Source organism: Telopea speciosissima, chromosome 9 (genome assembly GCF_018873765.1).
Source record: "Telopea speciosissima isolate NSW1024214 ecotype Mountain lineage chromosome 9, Tspe_v1, whole genome shotgun sequence".
Classification (NCBI taxonomy): domain Eukaryota; kingdom Viridiplantae; phylum Streptophyta; class Magnoliopsida; order Proteales; family Proteaceae; genus Telopea; species Telopea speciosissima.
In genome coordinates, this window is record NC_057924.1 from 2,219,381 (window position 1) to 2,236,525 (window position 17,145).

At 39.5% G+C, this 17,145-nt stretch overlaps 2 protein-coding genes and 1 long non-coding RNA gene across 5 annotated transcripts in view; 1 reads left to right on the forward strand and 2 right to left on the reverse strand.

The window, feature by feature from the left end:
* Positions 1-289: 289 nt before the first annotated feature.
* Positions 290-4,094, reverse strand: LOC122639862 (oligopeptide transporter 3-like). Its single transcript, XM_043832866.1, has 6 exons — positions 3,535-4,094; positions 2,887-2,984; positions 1,886-2,455; positions 1,538-1,793; positions 1,210-1,392; positions 290-1,132 (listed from the first exon to the last, which is right to left on the reverse strand). The coding sequence occupies exons 1-6, from the start codon at positions 4,045-4,047 to the stop codon at positions 515-517; spliced, it is 2,238 nt and encodes a 745-aa protein (XP_043688801.1). The 5' UTR covers positions 4,048-4,094; the 3' UTR covers positions 290-514.
* LOC122639863 (oligopeptide transporter 3-like) overlaps positions 290-17,145 on the reverse strand; it is a 34,071-nt gene continuing 17,215 nt past the window's right edge. Inside the window, exons 1-7 of one of the 3 annotated variants that reach the window (XM_043832870.1) lie at positions 15,397-15,939; positions 14,805-14,902; positions 13,725-14,294; positions 13,359-13,614; positions 13,049-13,231; positions 12,358-12,971; positions 290-518 (exon numbers count right to left, since the gene is read on the reverse strand). In XM_043832870.1, the coding sequence (XP_043688805.1) occupies positions 515-518; positions 12,358-12,971; positions 13,049-13,231; positions 13,359-13,614; positions 13,725-14,294; positions 14,805-14,902; positions 15,397-15,909 (2,238 nt within the window). In that variant the 5' untranslated portion in view covers positions 15,910-15,939 and the 3' untranslated portion in view covers positions 290-514. Of the gene's footprint in view, positions 519-12,304; positions 12,972-13,048; positions 13,232-13,358; positions 13,615-13,724; positions 14,295-14,804; positions 14,903-15,396; positions 15,940-17,145 lie in introns of those variants that run through there. The other 2 variants (XM_043832869.1, XM_043832867.1) reach the window with 2 other exon arrangements.
* LOC122639867 overlaps positions 14,291-17,145 on the forward strand; it is a 28,273-nt gene continuing 25,418 nt past the window's right edge. The window contains exon 1 of the long non-coding RNA XR_006329586.1: positions 14,291-14,418. This is a non-coding gene — a long non-coding RNA (uncharacterized LOC122639867). The remainder of the gene's footprint in view (positions 14,419-17,145) is intronic.

Here is a 17,145-nt window from a genome sequence, read left to right on the forward strand (position 1 = left end):
AACCAAACATACCCTCAAGGGTTTTTGTTCTCCTTTTTCTTGATACCTATAGGTGGCTTGTAGCTGCAACAGAGCATTCAACATTAGGATTCAATGACAATTTTAATGGAATATGAGACCCAAATGCTAGTACACGAAGGAGCACTGCTTGAATGTGTTCTTAGGGGAATGCATTCTATCTATCAAACAAAAGACACTGCAGTGGCTTACATCGTGCCGACAAATAAAAACCTTTACTCTGCTTATTGGAACAAGTTGGGGAGGAGAAAACAATGAGAACAATGAGAACTCTCCACAACCATGCTTAAGCTTTGACACTTCCTAGTTGCACTTACAGAGTGTGAGATGTCTCTCTACATCCTATAACCCTTTGCTTCCAACTTGGTATGTACTAGTTCTAGTTAAGTAATTCTTCAAAAATGTTCAATAATGAGCTTGGACATCCCTTTTTTTCCACTCTTCAGCAACAGTATCATTTCTCAGCTTCCAACCCTTTCATAGATGCACTCTCTGGCTACTTAAAAATATGGCAACCTTTAACTGCAATGCCAGGTTCGGTAGGGCATGTAGCCAATGGACAGTGGTCCAGCTCAGTCCCCCACCAATTCAAATTCCGGCCCTCATTCTGTAGAGCAAAGAACAAGAGAACACCCATGAATGCCGTCCCAGCATCTAATGCAGCTGATAACACATAGTTGTATTTCTGCCACCACCCTTTCCGGTATCTGAAGACGAAGTAGTTGAAGATGGCTCCAGTAACAAGCCAGGAAGCTATATTGGTAGGGGTTGCTGGTGGCATTCCAGCAAAACCATAAGAGATAACAGGTACATTGATCAATGGGATCCATTTCTTTTCAGGGAACATTTTGCTCAGTAGCCAAATAGGTACAGGCAATATAGCTCCAATGAGGAATAACCAAACCAAGTTCCTGTACATGCCTCCAGGACCAAAGAGCCGTTTTGATCCAATTAGCCCCCATATGACAGAAGAATCAAAAGTGACTCGGAATTTTGGGCATCTCCATGGACTGTCTGGATGGAGTTGTTCAACATCACATATATTCTCAATGCTCTCTAGCATCCACCATCCAACTCCGAGATTGACTACGGCAGATATTATAGTCCCTGCCAGCTGCAAAAGAGTTTAACTGTCATTGAAGTCTTTGTTTTCTAATAGGAGTATCTTTAGTAATGGTTTGAGTTGCAGACCTGAGCTGTGAACATACTCCTAGGTGGAATTTTCATGTAGTGCCCAAGTTTCAGATCAGATAAGAACGACAGTGCATGAATGGTGCTGAGTCTCCCATAAAACTTGAACACCATGTTTGCTATGGGCTTTCCAGGTAGAATATATCCAAAAATGAATTGGGCTATGATGTCATATCCAGGTTGCTGTTCAGCAGATATGAAAAGAAAAATGTTAAAGGCCAAATCTGAATTTGCAATCTATAAACATGAATGCTGCATTTGTTTCCTCATATGAAGAATGCAGCTGAAGAGAAGAAGGCCAAGAATTTAAAAAATTTGGATGTAAAACCTGGTTTGTAGTTGCTTGAATGACTCCGATTGGGAGGGTAACAATCCATGCAAAACCGAAAGCAAAAAGCATCCCCCACCATGAAAGCTGCACATCTCTTTTCCACAAGAAAGACGTTAAGAGAGACAGCAAAACACTGCCAACTAGCAGAGTGAGAAACCACCACTGTGGGACATCTTTGTAATTCTTCATCAATTTCGCATGAATGTCCAATTTCACATTCTTCAGGGCCGATTTGCTCTGTCTCAAGATGTCCCTAAATTTTAGACCCCAATCAGTGAATGGTATGGTTACTGAAGTTTCATCAATATTTGAAGTTCAGCATTAGAATTTAGAAAAGCAGTCTACCTGCCATGGAAGAGGGCTACATGAACGAGTGTTGCTGAAAATCTTGCAAATCCTGATGCAATTGAAAGAGCAAATAAAGGACTGAGATAGAGCTTCCCATAACTATCATAGGCACTAACATTGAGATCATATTGTGGAGTTAAGATCTTGGTGGTATCGTAAGTTTGCCCAGTAGAAGTAAAGAGCTGACTCGAATATATAGGGAATTTCCGAGCATCGAAGGTGTTGAATTTCCAGTAACATACAGGGACAATTATGTAGATAAACATGATGAACCCAATCCCAACATTGACGATAGCGTGCCAAGGTGCCACCAGTGGATTGCCATGGTAAGCTGTGATCCCAGCCCAATCCAAGGTGAAGGCACCTACTCCAAGTCCTTGGTACCCTGATCCAATTTGCTGAGCAGTGATGTTATGGGGCCATACCCAACAAACCCATGAGAAGAAAGTCAAGATTCGAAATAGATAACCAGGGAGAGTGTAGTAAGCAAAGCTCGCCACCAAGAAAATAAGGAAAAATTGCATCCGTGTAAGACCTTTTGATGGAGATTCCTTCTCATGTAGTGCCCTGCAACATCATCCTTACAGAATAAATAATTTCTCCTGATGTTTTTAAAAGGCTATTGTAAAAAGAAACCACAGTCTGTTTGTCCTGCACAAATTTATGATTTTTTAAACTAAATTTAAATGACCAAGAAAACAATAGATTTTATTTGTTTTCTCTGAGAATATTCTCCAGGAAAACCAGTAACAACCTAAGCTAACAATTTCTATCTGGATACCCTGTATTTATGCTTTTATGTCCTGAAACAGAATATTAGACCCTCCAAGGACGACTGTCCACCCTCAATCTTCTTCACAGAGTTGGAAGGGGGAAATGTACACCATCAGTTATTTACAGAACGTTTCCTTTTAAGCCCTCCATTTTTTGAAACCAATAAATCTTTTAATTCCAAACAACTTATATTGAAAAGGGGTGGAAAAATGTGAGAGAAAGACCTGAATAAAGAAACTTGAGCAAGGTTTGAAGGCCACCACATTTCAACAGGATCTACCAAATATCTCCTAAGCATCCCAGCCCATCCATACCCCAAAACCTGTAAAATTGTACGAGGAAAAGAATGTTAAAGAAGAAATAAAGATATTTGGGGTACTTTGCTGAATTCATTTAACTGTGAAAATAAAAGGCAAAGAACCCAGAATAAATGCAAAGCAGAGGATTTAGTAGAAGAAGAGAAACATCACCATATACCATATAATATACCACAAATAAAATTCGCCACTTGTATCTACTAAAATAAAACCAATTGTCCTCTAAATTATCCAATCCCTTCGCTCTCTAAAAAAAATATAAAAATAAAAATAAGAGTAAAGAAGCAAAAGAAAAAAAAAGAAGGAAAAAGAAGAGGAAACACTCCTAAAACCCAAAACAGAAAATTTGTCTGCAATTAAGCAAGATTTCTTCTCTTTCTACAGTATTCTGTACTCTGTTCATTTTGAACTGCTAAGATGTTGATTAAACAGTTTACCTGCACGATTCCAAACCTCCTTATTCCAACCTTTCAATCCAAAGTCCACACCAATAGCAGAAAAGAAAAGGGTTCACCAGCAAAAAAAAAAAAAATCAAGAAGAAAACCATTACCAACCTGTGTGGTCAAGACAAGGAGAAGGGCACAAATGAAACTCAAGCTCTGTTTGTAGTAAGCCTTCATAACCGTAATGACACCGACGGAGTAGGCATCTCCACCTCCAGAACCAACCCCACAATTAGCAAAAATAGTAATGATCACATGCTCCTTGATATTGAAGGGCCCTGGATTCAAACTGAAGCTTCTCCCTAGGACCTGAAATTCTCTGTTGGGAAGTGCCGACGCCATGAATTTCCCGATAGGCAAGACAGCGACTTGCACCAAAATAGGCGATATCATCAGCGGCTGCGTGCGGTAAACGAAGAACGTATTCAGAAATATTAGGAGAATACAGGAAGTAACACCCAGAAACCAAGCTCTGAACGTCATCACCGGAAGCGAGGGGTCGTCCGTTTCCGGGACAATCAGTGCCACTTCCTCCACCGGACAACGGTCCTCCGGCGCCGGCGGCTCTTCATTGAGCTTCTGGGTACTCTTAAATTCCTCTTTTTGTTTCCCAGACGCCATCATCAGTGGGTTTGTCAAGTTCTGTTCTGTCAAATACACAGAGACTTACAGACAAATACCGAATTGCAGGGAAACAGAGGCGTCTGCTTCAAGAATAGAGAGTTTAGATATTTTGAAATTTCAAAAAGAGAACGGGCTATAAATAAAAGGGGGTCGCGGGTGAAGATTAGATAATTACGAAAATACCCCTTCATCGTTATCTTCGGTACTTAGCTCGTTTCCGATACTACCCCCCGTAATGAATGGCTCTAAGATTCGTCCGGACTGAGGTTTCAACTTATTTTGACTATAATACCCTCATTAGTCAGTCAAATGTACTTTCTACCTGTTTCCCTCCCATGTTTCAAACATTGGAATCGGATCCCCCGATTCGGATCGGAATCGGCTGAACAGATCCTTGTTCCGGCTGATTCAACATCTTGTTGGATTTTCATATCTAAGGGCCGATTTTAGGGTTTATTTTCGGAATCGATTATGGCCGATCCAGATCGTAATTCCAATTTTAATAACCTTGCTCCCTCCTATGTCTCCGATTCTGGAGTCTGGACCCCCTTCTAAGTTTCATGATAATGGGTTATTGTGAGGGTTTAAAAACAAAAAATCGGGATATTTGATCGGTCCAGAATTGGCAAGAACAATGAGAAATCGGTCAAAATAGATCATAACGTGCTCTAACCCTAGTTTCTGTACAAGGATCGAACGAACTAAATCAACCAAAATTAGGAACGATCTTGGCCAATTATGATTCGAATTGCCCAATTCAATCTCGATTCTTGAAACCCTGATTATGCTACAACTGGCTTGTCTTGAAATAATTCACCTTTAGCCAATTGTGATGTTTCACTTCCAAATATTTTAGTTTTAGGAAAAAGGGTACGTTGAGATCATGTGGTGATGAATGTGTCCTATGTCATTTGAGTGAGATGGTATTGATGACCTCACTATATTTGGATCATGAATTACAGTCATTTGAATGCGTCCTGTGTCACAAGAGTCTAACTATTTGGATTTATTTATCAAATGAAAAAAAAAAAAAAAACCCTATTTGAACTTGTGGTCACTTTAGGACCTTAAGTTATTGACTAAGATAAATATCTTCTCACAACGTTGGTCGTTGAAATTTGAATTTGATCTATTAAATTATGGGTTAAGTATGCATACTCCTTGTAATGCACCCAATATTTCTCGTATTCCCTAAGCTTCTAATAAGTCCACGTACCATCCCTCAACATTTTACGTACCACCCTTGCTTTATCCCCCTAACGCCATTTAAGTCCACACGAGGTATTAAATACTATAAAATGACCAAACTAACATTTCTTCTATCTTTTTTAAAATTTGAAAAGACTTAATTGCCTTGACCTATTGGCTATACACTAGCACAGGTCTCGCTTCCAAATAAAGAACTTTTCCCCTAAATTACTTTAAATTTATTTTTTTATTATTCGTATAAGATCTCCAAAAAGATTGGAGCTAATGTTGAGTTCAGATACAACCCTTTTCTCGTGGCATTAGTGGCTCGAACCCCCAACAAGTTGGGGACCTAAGTTTAAAGTACAATGAAAGTATCTTAATGATATGTGACATGTAACCCCATGTTGTTAATAAAAATTTAACGATTTTTATACAAAAATATTTATAAAAAATAAATAGAAACATGAATATATAAGCTCAAACAATCTTTTTTTTTTTTTGGGTAAAGGTCGAACAATCCTTAATCACATGAGATAATGCACTTTAGTTAACATGAAATCGTCAAGGAAACCGGTCCTCCTTTCGGTTCCCAATTCCTTGCCTTGCCTTTGCTTTTTTTTATTTATTGTAGAATGGAAGTTAATATTTGATCCGGAGTAAGATGACAAAGAGAATAAAATGAAGGGCTTTTAATCCTCTCCAATTCTTAAAGTGTGGTAGTGCGACAGTGCTAAGTGGAGATGTTGACACATGGCAACTGTCACATCAAACGGTCTGAGTTCATTGATATGAACAGTTGGATGAGGCAACTATCGGGTGTCGACATCTTCACCTAACATTGCCGCATTACCACATTTTAAGAAATTGAAGAGGATTATTTTCTAAAATGAAGAAGCCCACTTTATATTTTCATTTTTTATTTTAAGAACCAAGAATTTAAACAAAGAATCCAGTTGACCTCTTCTATTTTGTTCATAATTGAGTACTGGACAAAAGACCCGCATGACATCCATGTACGGATTCTTTTGCATGAGAAGACACAAAAAGATGTGTGGCCCACTCTCTCTCTCTCTCTCTCTCGTCAGAACCCCTCTACTTTATAATTCATAATCTTATCCCTCCATTCGCTCGAATTCTTACTGGGGCATTCTTAAGTAATTATTTTATTGAAAAATGATTAAGTAAAGGGGGCAGTCATGACATTTTGGTATGCGGAACCCATCAGGGATTTAAAATCTGATCAGTTGGGCTCTTGCCAACTTGGATCGGACCGATCGCTACTGAATTGGTAGGGTTAGAGATGTACATGTTGCTTCCAATCCGGTGGGACTGATCCGGGTCCCAATTTTGGGTTTCTAAACCCTAATAAATTAAACATGGAATTAGTGCATGGTTGCACTCATTTTTGCCATGTGGTAGCTCAAATGAGATTGCCAAGATGTGGATTGGGTCTCTCTTCCAAATGGTAAAATCAAATGAACTAGTGAGATGATTGATTCACTTGGCCATATACATATGGATTTAGTTCACGGTATTGATCACTATCGATATATATCAGCCATATCGATCTGTATCAGTATCGATTCTAGATCAAAACAACATTTTTCATTAAAAATACTACATTTATATTGTACCGGCCAATCTGTATCAATTAAGTATCGATACCGATCACAATTAATGCTGATACAAAATGGTTGATACGAAATTGATTCCTAAAAAACCATGCATGTACACCATAAATCAATGAGGATGATAGTAGTTTTAGATCAGTGTTTTAAGAATACTGATCGGATCAGCCGATTTTGGCTAATCTTGGTCTATCGATCTGTATTGGATTTCTACGGTTAGGGCATAATTGGACTAATAATTGAAATCAGCCAAGACCGGTTCGGATTCTGGTTCACTTTCTTTTAAACCCCGGCTTAGATATACCCTTGGGAGAAAGAGAGGGGGAGAGAGGGGGGGTAGTACGGTCATTGAGATGTGGGCATTTCTGGAAAATGAAAATAGGATGTTGTGGGGCGGGAATTGCCCACAACCAAGAAAGTCTTTAAGTGCGGGGCTACTTTTTGGTGCGTATGGGTGTCACGTGCTATTCGTTTTGGACACACGTCCGTCCCGGTGTCAGAAAAAATGGATCCAGAAGTACATGTGATTGCTTGTGTGGGACCCTAAGAACTAATGCCATGTCAGATTATGTGGGTCCCATTTAATCTGACTAAGCAAACGGAGTGTCCTAACTCCGTTACTGTTTTGGCTCGTTACTTGCCTTAATGGCTTAATGAGTCGTATCCTCCTAATGACGTCGTCGTCGTCTAGCACAGCTGTCAAGTATCCAACACTAAAAAAGGACAAAAGGCCTCGTGCAAAGCTCGGAGGAAGAGAGGAAGTGGAATCCACGTGGCATATTTAGGTCAATGGTGGGCTCTTTCGTTAGTTTGTATTCAGTTGGGTCTGTACTATCTGCACTTTGACATTCCTACAAATGCCACTTGGCACTGCATAATTTTCAATCATTTCATTAGGTGGGAAAGGGGTCCGTAATTTGACTTGAGCACTTCCACACTGTGACTGAGCTAAGGGTTGGGGGGGGGGGGTCGTTTCTAGGGACCAGCGGTGTCAATTTCAGGCCCCGCCGGGCAGCCCCACGAGTCCGAACCGGTTTGGCCCATTAATAAATGTGTCAAGCTCAAGCCTGGTCCATTTATAATCGATCGTTCCTGGTGCAAGGACTTAGCCCAATGGTCGTCCGATCGGCCTGACTGAATATTAGCTCGGCCCTTTAATCACTACATGAAATTCTCATTTTATCGTCAATGCCCATAAATTAACGATAGGCAATGTTAAGCCATGCTTTTAATATAAAAAATGGAAAAAAAAAAGATAGGTTAATTGAACCTTTCATTCGGCCTAATGGTTGGGGGTTAAGAGGGTTTGTCGCATAGACATGTTTTCAGTCACAACCCGTTTACACTTAAATAGGCATTAACCCGGTTAAAATACGATTAAGAAAGCCTAAGTAATGCCCGAGCCCGATTGAACGAATATAAACCATACCATGCATGTCCAAATGTAAGTCCGATTAGATAGACAGTCGGGCACAATGCAAGGCTTAAAAAATGATCAAGCCCGATTAGGCCTGACCGAGACCGACCTAGCCCAACTGATTGACACTCCTAGTCGTAGCCATAGTTTTGGAGTGTCAATCGGTTGTTTTGGTTCAGCTTTTGTTTGGTTTCATCAATTTCAATGTTAGAAAGGACAAATCCAAAACCAAAACAATTAGTTGGTTCGGTTATGATTTGATTTTTCTTATCAGTTTGATATCGGGTTCGATTTACCATGTGTGTATATATATATATGTGTTTGGTGTATAATTATGAAATTTTTTTTTTTTTTTTTTAATTAATGATTTTCAGGTTGGTATTGATTTCTTATTAGTTTGGGTTTGGTTTTTCATATTCGATTCGATTTCGATCAATTTTGGTGCGGTCCAGTATGAGTTCGATTTCACAATACCTCAATCTAAAGCCAATCCAATAAGCTTCGGTTTCATTCGGACTAGTTCAGGTCAGATTAGCCTGGTTTCATTAGTTCAAGCTAAGGTTTGACACCCGTATCTATATTAATCATGACGCCTAGGGAATTTGTGGTGTTGGAGGAAATAGAGTTTGAACACAAATTGACACCAACAAGGTGTTAGCCAAGGTTTCTAAGTAAACCAAGATGCCTGAATGTGATGCCTTGACAACTATGGTTATGGCCTATGGGTGATCGAAACAGTTTCCAATCAGTTTTGATCGCAAAGGGCAACTTCCCGGATCATTCGGGTCCTGTTTATTACTGGGATGATTTCATTCCAATTTTAATGATTTTGGGCATTATTATAATGTCTAAAATTTCAAAAATAATTTTCCATGTGATGCGGGTGAAAACTGTGGGGTGAGATTGGCCGTCGAATGGAAAGACTTGCAACCAAGAAAATAAACACTCGAGGGTGATCGGAGATGATTCTGGTCAGATTCTACGATGCCTAAATCAGTTCTTAGAGCAACCAGTCAGAAGAATGAGATTAAGAATGATGCATAACTCAAATAAAAAACAAAACAAAAGCAAAAGCTTATCTAGAAAGATTTATTTAACTTTAACATTAAGAAATAACTAAGACAGAAAGCTTCTTTAAGGAATCAAATTGGAAGCAAACTTGAAATGGAGGTCCATTTTACTACCATTTCATTGAAGCTAAGTTTAAGCCTAGATATAACCTGGGTAGCTTGGCAGCTTAAAGAAATAAATAAATGAAGGATAAGAAACTCTATAGCTTACTTAGTGACACTGAGTGATAGGAAAGTAAGCCCAAGATTATGACTTGAAGACAGGTATTGTGGGTTGTGAGAGAACCATTCTTGATAGAAAAAAATCTGAAAATTTGTGTCTTTATATGCAAGACTAGAAAAGTAGAGAGTGACTTGAGCTTTTTTTGTTTTTTTGTTTTTCTGCATTTCCTTTGAACAAGTGATTGGCACCAAGTCTTTGATGGGAACTGCCTTTTGTATTTATTCTACAAATTCTGAAGCACAACATTTCAAGACCTCTAATCTATCACTACCAAACAAAGAAAGATGGGCCTATATAATTATTCCTTTTGGAAGGAAGAAGATCACACAAAGACTTGGCAAAAATCCCAAAATTCCTCCACAAGTGGGTTCACTTTGTAATGAAGTTTTTTCCTTTGTTTTTTCAGCCACCAAACAAAATTAAGATGCTAAAGCCAGGGTTTAAGAACTCGAAATCGGATCTAGATCAGTCTCGGATGATAACAGTTAGGATAGGTGAGAAAGGAACTAGAATCGGGCAAGACATACCAATCCGTACATTGATTGGCCGAGTTGGATAGTGTCAATCGGACCGATTTATCCCGATTTTTGAATCCCTAGTTAAAACCTTACATGTTAAGTGGAAAAATAGGGGTGAAACAGGGCCAGGTTGGGTGGGGTTTTTAAATTCCCCAGCACAAACTCGATCTAAGTCCTCTTAGCCCAGCCCAGGTCCTTTTCGGGCTCTGGACGGACTCTATCGGGCTCAGGTTCACAAGGCCAAACTTACCTCTATAAATGAATTTCTATTCTTTCAAAAGAGAAGGAAAGAACATCATCAGAGATCATATGTATACTTGCATAAAAAATCCAAAAAATGGAAAAAATAAAAAAAAATTGGGAACTTGTACTCATTCATTTAGTTGAGCATCAAAATACATATCCAACAAAAGAAGCAGCCAAATCAGATGTCACCTGAGCCCTTCAAAGATTCCATTCATATACACATGTGGTGCATGATGAGGGCTCTCTCAGTTTTCAATATGAATGTCAACCCATCAAATGATAAAGTGGTGGTCCTTCATCAGAGAATGAATTAGTAATGCAGTTGCAGACAAGGTTTATTGTTTGCTTACCCTTTAGTCCTTAAAGAGGTAAGATGTATGTGGCTGTGTGAATCTTATAATATAGTCGGTGGAACTAAATTTAGCAGAATTTCCTCTTTGAGAAGGATAGCTAGCTACCTAGACCATTAGAAGATTACTAGACCTTGACCCTCAAACATCTCTGAAACTTTTCCCTTTTTTCATAACTGACAAAGTAGTTTTTAGTGTTGTGGTGGTCCATGATAATTAGCCTAGCTACCTGCTTCAGTTTGTATCAATATTGTATTTGAGTTAGAAAATAGGGCAACCCCCCCCCCCCCACCCGGTGCGGAAAGCTAGTGGGCGGCACTAATGAAGGCGTAGGACAGGGCATCATACAGCAAGGGTAGACGAGTCATTTGAAAGGGAGGAAGAGAGAGAGAGATAGATACAAAGGGTGCTAAACTTGTGGTATACCATTGGTGTGCCTGGCCTTTTCCCTATAAAATATTAAATTTTGAAAATAGGGTTTGCATAACTTTCCCTCCTTTTCTTTGCTTTAGTGAGTTGTCCTCTTGTCTTGTTCTTGATAATCAATTGCTTGCTTAAATAAAGCAAAAGGTAGGATTTAGGAACATGTAGTCCCACATTTATAGTGAGTGTTTTGGAGTTATTGTGAACCCTAATCTTTATCACTAGTTCTTCTGCTGTTCATTCCTACTGAGCCACACTGATAGGTTTCCACGGTCTCATCCATCAACTCATTTATAGGTAGAGCCCAAACCACTACCTAATGGTGCCTAGTTCCCACGTTCCCATTCACAGCTAATCAGTTATAAGCCTTGCTTTACAATTACATGAAGTCAGCAATCATGAAATGGGAGAAAGCATCTCCTGCAAATAGACCCAACAAGCACTGAAGGAGAATTATACTCTAGGATACATAATTTGCTTATAAATAACATTTTAATTGTTATCTTACTCAAGGAAGTTATCTCATGTACACATATTTTGCATTCTCAATGCGAAACAGAGAGCAATAGGCATCAACTATTGTTGGTGACAGAGTTGGACTAAAGGCAGTTCTTTCAGTTGGAATTCAAAGGGTGAGCCCAGATTTTCATGTATTCTCACATATAAACAGATCCAGGAATGTGCCCAAAATGGGCTTTGTCTTTCCCTAGTCCTCTGCTATGGAAGTCCTCTTTTCCAAGGACCTCTTGCAACCTGTTAAACTCTTTTTTCCCTCTAAGGCTAAAAGTTATTCATGTGGTTTGCCAGTTTGGATCACCTACCTTCACAGGTAGGCTTCACGTAAGGTTAAGTGATGCGGTGATGATATGTATCTTTTTGCTTTTATACATACTCCATGCACTCTGAGCTATGTGAGTAAACCAACATTAACATGAGAATATGATTTTTAACCTCTTCATTTGATTCCTTTCCTAATAAATTATAAGGGATAAAGCTCTCTTAGCTGACTGAGGAAGGTACACAGTACACTAGAACACACACTCTCTCTTGACATGAAATGATCTCTATACCCCTATGTACAAAACTGTTGCTTCTCATAGGTATGCTCCACATACCAGTTTGCACAAAGAAACCTCACCTTAATTAAAAATGTTTAATGATGATCTTGGACATCCCTCTTTTTTTTTTTTCACTCTTCCCATTACTCAGCTTCCAACCCTTTCATAGATGTACTCACTGGCTACTTAAAAATAGGGCATCCTTTAACTGCAATGCCAGGTTCAGTAGGGCATGTAGCCAATGGGCAGTGGTCGATCTCAGTTCCCCACCACTTCAAATTCCGGCCTTCATTCTGTAGAGCAAAGAACAAGAGAACACCCATGAATGCCGTCCCAGCATCTAATGCAGCCGATAAAACATAGTTGTACTTCTGCCACCACCCTTTCCGGTATCTGAAGACGACGTAGTTAAAGATGGTTCCAGTGACAAGCCATGAAGCTATATTGGTAGGGGTTGCTGGTGGCATTCCAGCAAAACCATAAGAGATAACAGGTACATTGATCAATGGAATCCATTTCTTTTCAGGGAACATTTTGCTCAGTAGCCAAATAGGTACAGGCAATATAGCTCCAATGAGGAATAACCAAACCAAGTTCCTGTACATGCCTCCAGGACCAAAGAGCCGCTTTGGTCCAATTAAACCCCATATGACAGAAGAATCGAAAGTGACTCGGAATTTTGGGCATGTCCATGGACTGTCTGGATGGAGTTGTTCAACATCACATATATTCTCAATGTTCTCCAGCATCCACCATCCAACTCCGAGATTGACTACTCCAGATACTATAGTCCCTGCCAGCTGTCAAAGATTTTAACTGTCATTGAAGTTTTTGTTTTCAAATAAGATTATCTTTAGTAAAGGTTTGAGTTGCAGACCTGAGCTGTGAACATGCTCCTAGGTGGAATTTTCATGTAGTGCCCAAGTTTCAGATCAGATAAGAAAGACAGTGCATGAATGGTGCTGATTCTCCCATAAAACTTGAACACCATGTTTGCTATGGGCTTTCCAGGTAGAATATATCCAAAAATGAACTGGGCTATGATGTCATATCCAGGTTGCTGTTCAGTAGAAATGGGAAAAAAAAAAAATGTTAAGACCAAATTTGAATCTGCAATCTCTTCATCCTCCTTCTGAATACTCTTAGGGTTATCTTTGAAGACACTTAAACCTATAAACATGTAGTACCTGGTTTGTGGTTGCTTGAATGACTCCAATTGGAAGGGTAACAATCCATGCAAAACCAAAAGCAAAAAGCATCCCCCACCATGAAAGCTGCACATCTCTTTTCCACACGAAAGACGTTAAGAGAGATAGCAGAACACTGCCAATTAGCAGAGTGAGAAACCACCACTGTGGGACATCTTTGTAATTCCTCATCAATTTCGCATGAATGTCCAATTTCACATTATTCACAGCTGATCTGCTCTGTCGCAAGATGTCCCTACATTTTAGACCCCAATCAGTTAATTGCATTATTAATTTTTATAAATTTAACTACTACAAATTCATGAGTATTTGCAGTTCAGCATTAGAATTTAGAAAGCAATCTACCTGCCATGGAAGAGGGCCACGTGAACGAGTGTTGCTGTAAATCTTGCAAATCCTGATGCAATTGAAAGAGCAAATAAAGGACTAAGATAGAGCTTCCCATAACTATCATAGGCAGCAACATTGAGATCATACTGTGGAGTTAAGATCTTGGTGGTATCGTAAGTATGCCCAGTAGAAGTAAAGAGCTGATTCGAAAATATGGGGAATTTCCGAGCATCAAAGGTGTTGAATTTCCAGTAACATACAGGGACAATTATGTAGATAAACATGATGAACCCAATCCCAACATTGACGATAGCGTGCCAAGGTGCAACCAGTGGACTGCCATGGTAAGCTGAGATCCCAGCCCAATCCAATGTGAAGGCACCTACTCCAAGTCCATGGTACCCTGATCCAATTTGCTGAGCAGTGATGTTATGGGGCCATACCCAACAAACCCATGAGAAGAAAGTCAAGATTGGTAATAGATAACCAGGGAGAGTGTAGTAAGCAAAGCTTGCCACCATGAAAAGAAGGAAAAATCGCATCCGTGTAAGACCTTTTGATGGAGATTCTTTCTCATGGAGCGCCCTGCAACATCATCCTTACAGAATAAATAAATTTCTCCTGCTGGTGTTAAAAAGCTATTATGAAAAGAAACCATACTCTGTTTATCCTGCACAAATTCATGAATTTTCTCTGAGAATACTCCACTGTGAGTGGATTCTCCAGGAAAACCAGTAACAAACTAATCAAACAATTTCATCTAGTGCTCATTTTCTCTGGATACCCTCTATTTATGCTTTAATGTCCTGAAACAGAATATTAGACCCTCCAAGCAAGACTGTCCACCAGCAATCTCTTCACAAAGTTGGAAGGGGGAGGAGATGTGCACCATCAGCTATTTATAGAACCTTTCTTTTTAAGCCCTCCATTTTGAAACCAGGAAATCTTTGAATTCCAAACAACTTATATTGAAACAAGCACTCAAGTTTGAATTCGAAAAGCATTATTCTGTTCCATCACTTATTTCAAATGAACTTTTCAGGTTCAGAAATTCTGAGGGCACCCAGAATGGGTGGAAAAATGTGAGAGAAATACCTGAATAAAGAAACTTGAGCAAGGTTTGAAGGCCACCACATTTCAACAGGGTCTACCAAATATCTCCTAAGCATCCCAGCCCATCCATACCCCAAAACCTGCAAAATAGTACGAGGAAAAGGATGTTAGAGAGGAAATAAAATGATAACCACAAAAAGAAATAAGGAAATTCTAGGAAAATTTAACATGCATTCTTGGTGTACATGATTGAATTAATTTAACAGTGGGAAAAAAAGGCAAATAACCCAAAATGAATGCAAAGCAGAGGATTTAGTAGAAGAAGAGAAGCATCACAATGTAACATACAACCAATTGTCCTCTAAATTTTCCAAACCCCTTCGCTCCTAAAACCCAAGACAGGAAAGTTGTATGCAATTAAGCATTACATCCGAGAGAGAAATTTCTTCTCTTTATACAGTATTTTGTACTCTTTTCATTTTGAACTGCTAAAATGTTGATTAAACAGCTTACATGCACGATTCCAAACCTCCTTATTCCAACCTTTCAATCCAAAGTCCAAACCAATAGCAGAGAAGAAAAGGGTTCACAAGATAATAATAAAAAAAACCCCAAGAAGATTACCATTACCAACCTGTGTTGTCAAGACAAGGAGAAGGGCACAAATGAAACTCAAGCTCTGTTTGTAGTAAGCTTTCATAACCGTAATGACACCGACGGAGTAAGCATCTCCACCTCCAGAAGCTACACCACAGTTAGCAAAAATAGTAATAATCACATGTTCCTTCATATTGAAGGGTCCTGGATTCAAACTGAAGCTTCTCCCAAAAATCTGAATGTCTCTCTTAGGCAGTGTCGAGGCCATGAATTTCCCGATAGGCAAGACAGCGATTTGCACCAAAATAGGAGATATCGTCAGCGGCTGGGTGCGATAAATGAAGAACGTATTCAGAAATATTAGGAGAATACAGGAAGTAACACCCAGAAACCAAGCTCTGAACGTCATCACTGGAAGCGAAGGGTCGTCCGTTTCTGGGACAACCAGTGCCACTTCCTCCACCGGACAACGATCCTCCGGTACCGGCGGCTCTCCATTGAGCTTCTGGGCACTCTTGAATTCCTGTTTTTGTTTCTCAGACGCCATCATCAGTTGGATTGTCAAGCTCTGTTCTGTCAAATACACACAGACTTGCAGAATAACAGAGTTCGATCTTTAAAAGAGTTCCTCTGGGCTACTTTTTCGGAAACTGGCTCAGGTTCTCGTACAAGAACCATTCTCGTGCGATCTTAACCGCACAGATGGAATCTAAATGAATGAATGGATTCCATCTGGACGGCTAAGGACATACGAGAACCTGAGCTGCCCTATGCGTTTGACTGTCACATGTTTATTCGCACTAAACATGTGTTTGTCGTAATGCAAGCATAAATCCATGGAGATATACACGTGATTACTTGTGTGGGACCTCTAAATGAATTCCTTGTCAGATTGTGTGGGGTCTCAATTCCGCTGACTAAGCAAACGGAATGACCTAACTCTGTCACTTTTTTTATTCGATTAGTTGTATCTAGTTAACGACGAGTCGTTACTCTTAATAAAATAATAATTTAAGTCAAATGGGTGGCGATTTCGTTTCCAAGTTGGCTTTGGGTCTATGTCGTCTATCCGTCTATCAATCCAGATCTTCTGAGACGTGTCTGCTCGTAACGGCCTGAGAGGTGCACAAATAAGGTGAGGCGCAATGACCGCCTTATCCTTACTTGAGTGCCTTGCCCGAGCCGAAGTAAGGCGGTTATTGCACCTCACCTTATTTGTGTGTCACACAAACCGCTACGGGCAGCGGGCCGTAGAGGATCATGACTGATGCCACCTGGCAAAGCATAGTTTTCAATCATTTGATTAGGCAGGAAAGGGTACGGATGGTTTTGACTTAATTTCACGGTATTGGATCCGGGATAAGTCACCCCAGACCCGAGTGGTTTGCCCTAAAACCATGGTCTCACATGTTGAGCTAGAAGGATGTTAATGGAATGATCATGTCCAAAATTGTCATGGCGTCTAGGCAATTCAAGGCGTTGGTGCAAGACTAGAGTTTGGACACAATGCGATATCAACAAGATATCCGCCAAGGTGTCTTACATATCCAAGAAGTCTGAGTGTGATGCCTTGACAACTATGGCTATGGTGATAGAAACACTTTTAATCCGTTCTGGTCTCGTATATTATTAGGATGTCAAATAATTTAAAATTTTTACCAAAAAAATATAATAATTTAACACTTTATTTTTTTTTGTCGTTGTAGTATTATACACAATCATGACAATTACCTTTTTTAATAATGATAAAATGATGTTACTTTCAAATTATTTTTTGAAAAACCCT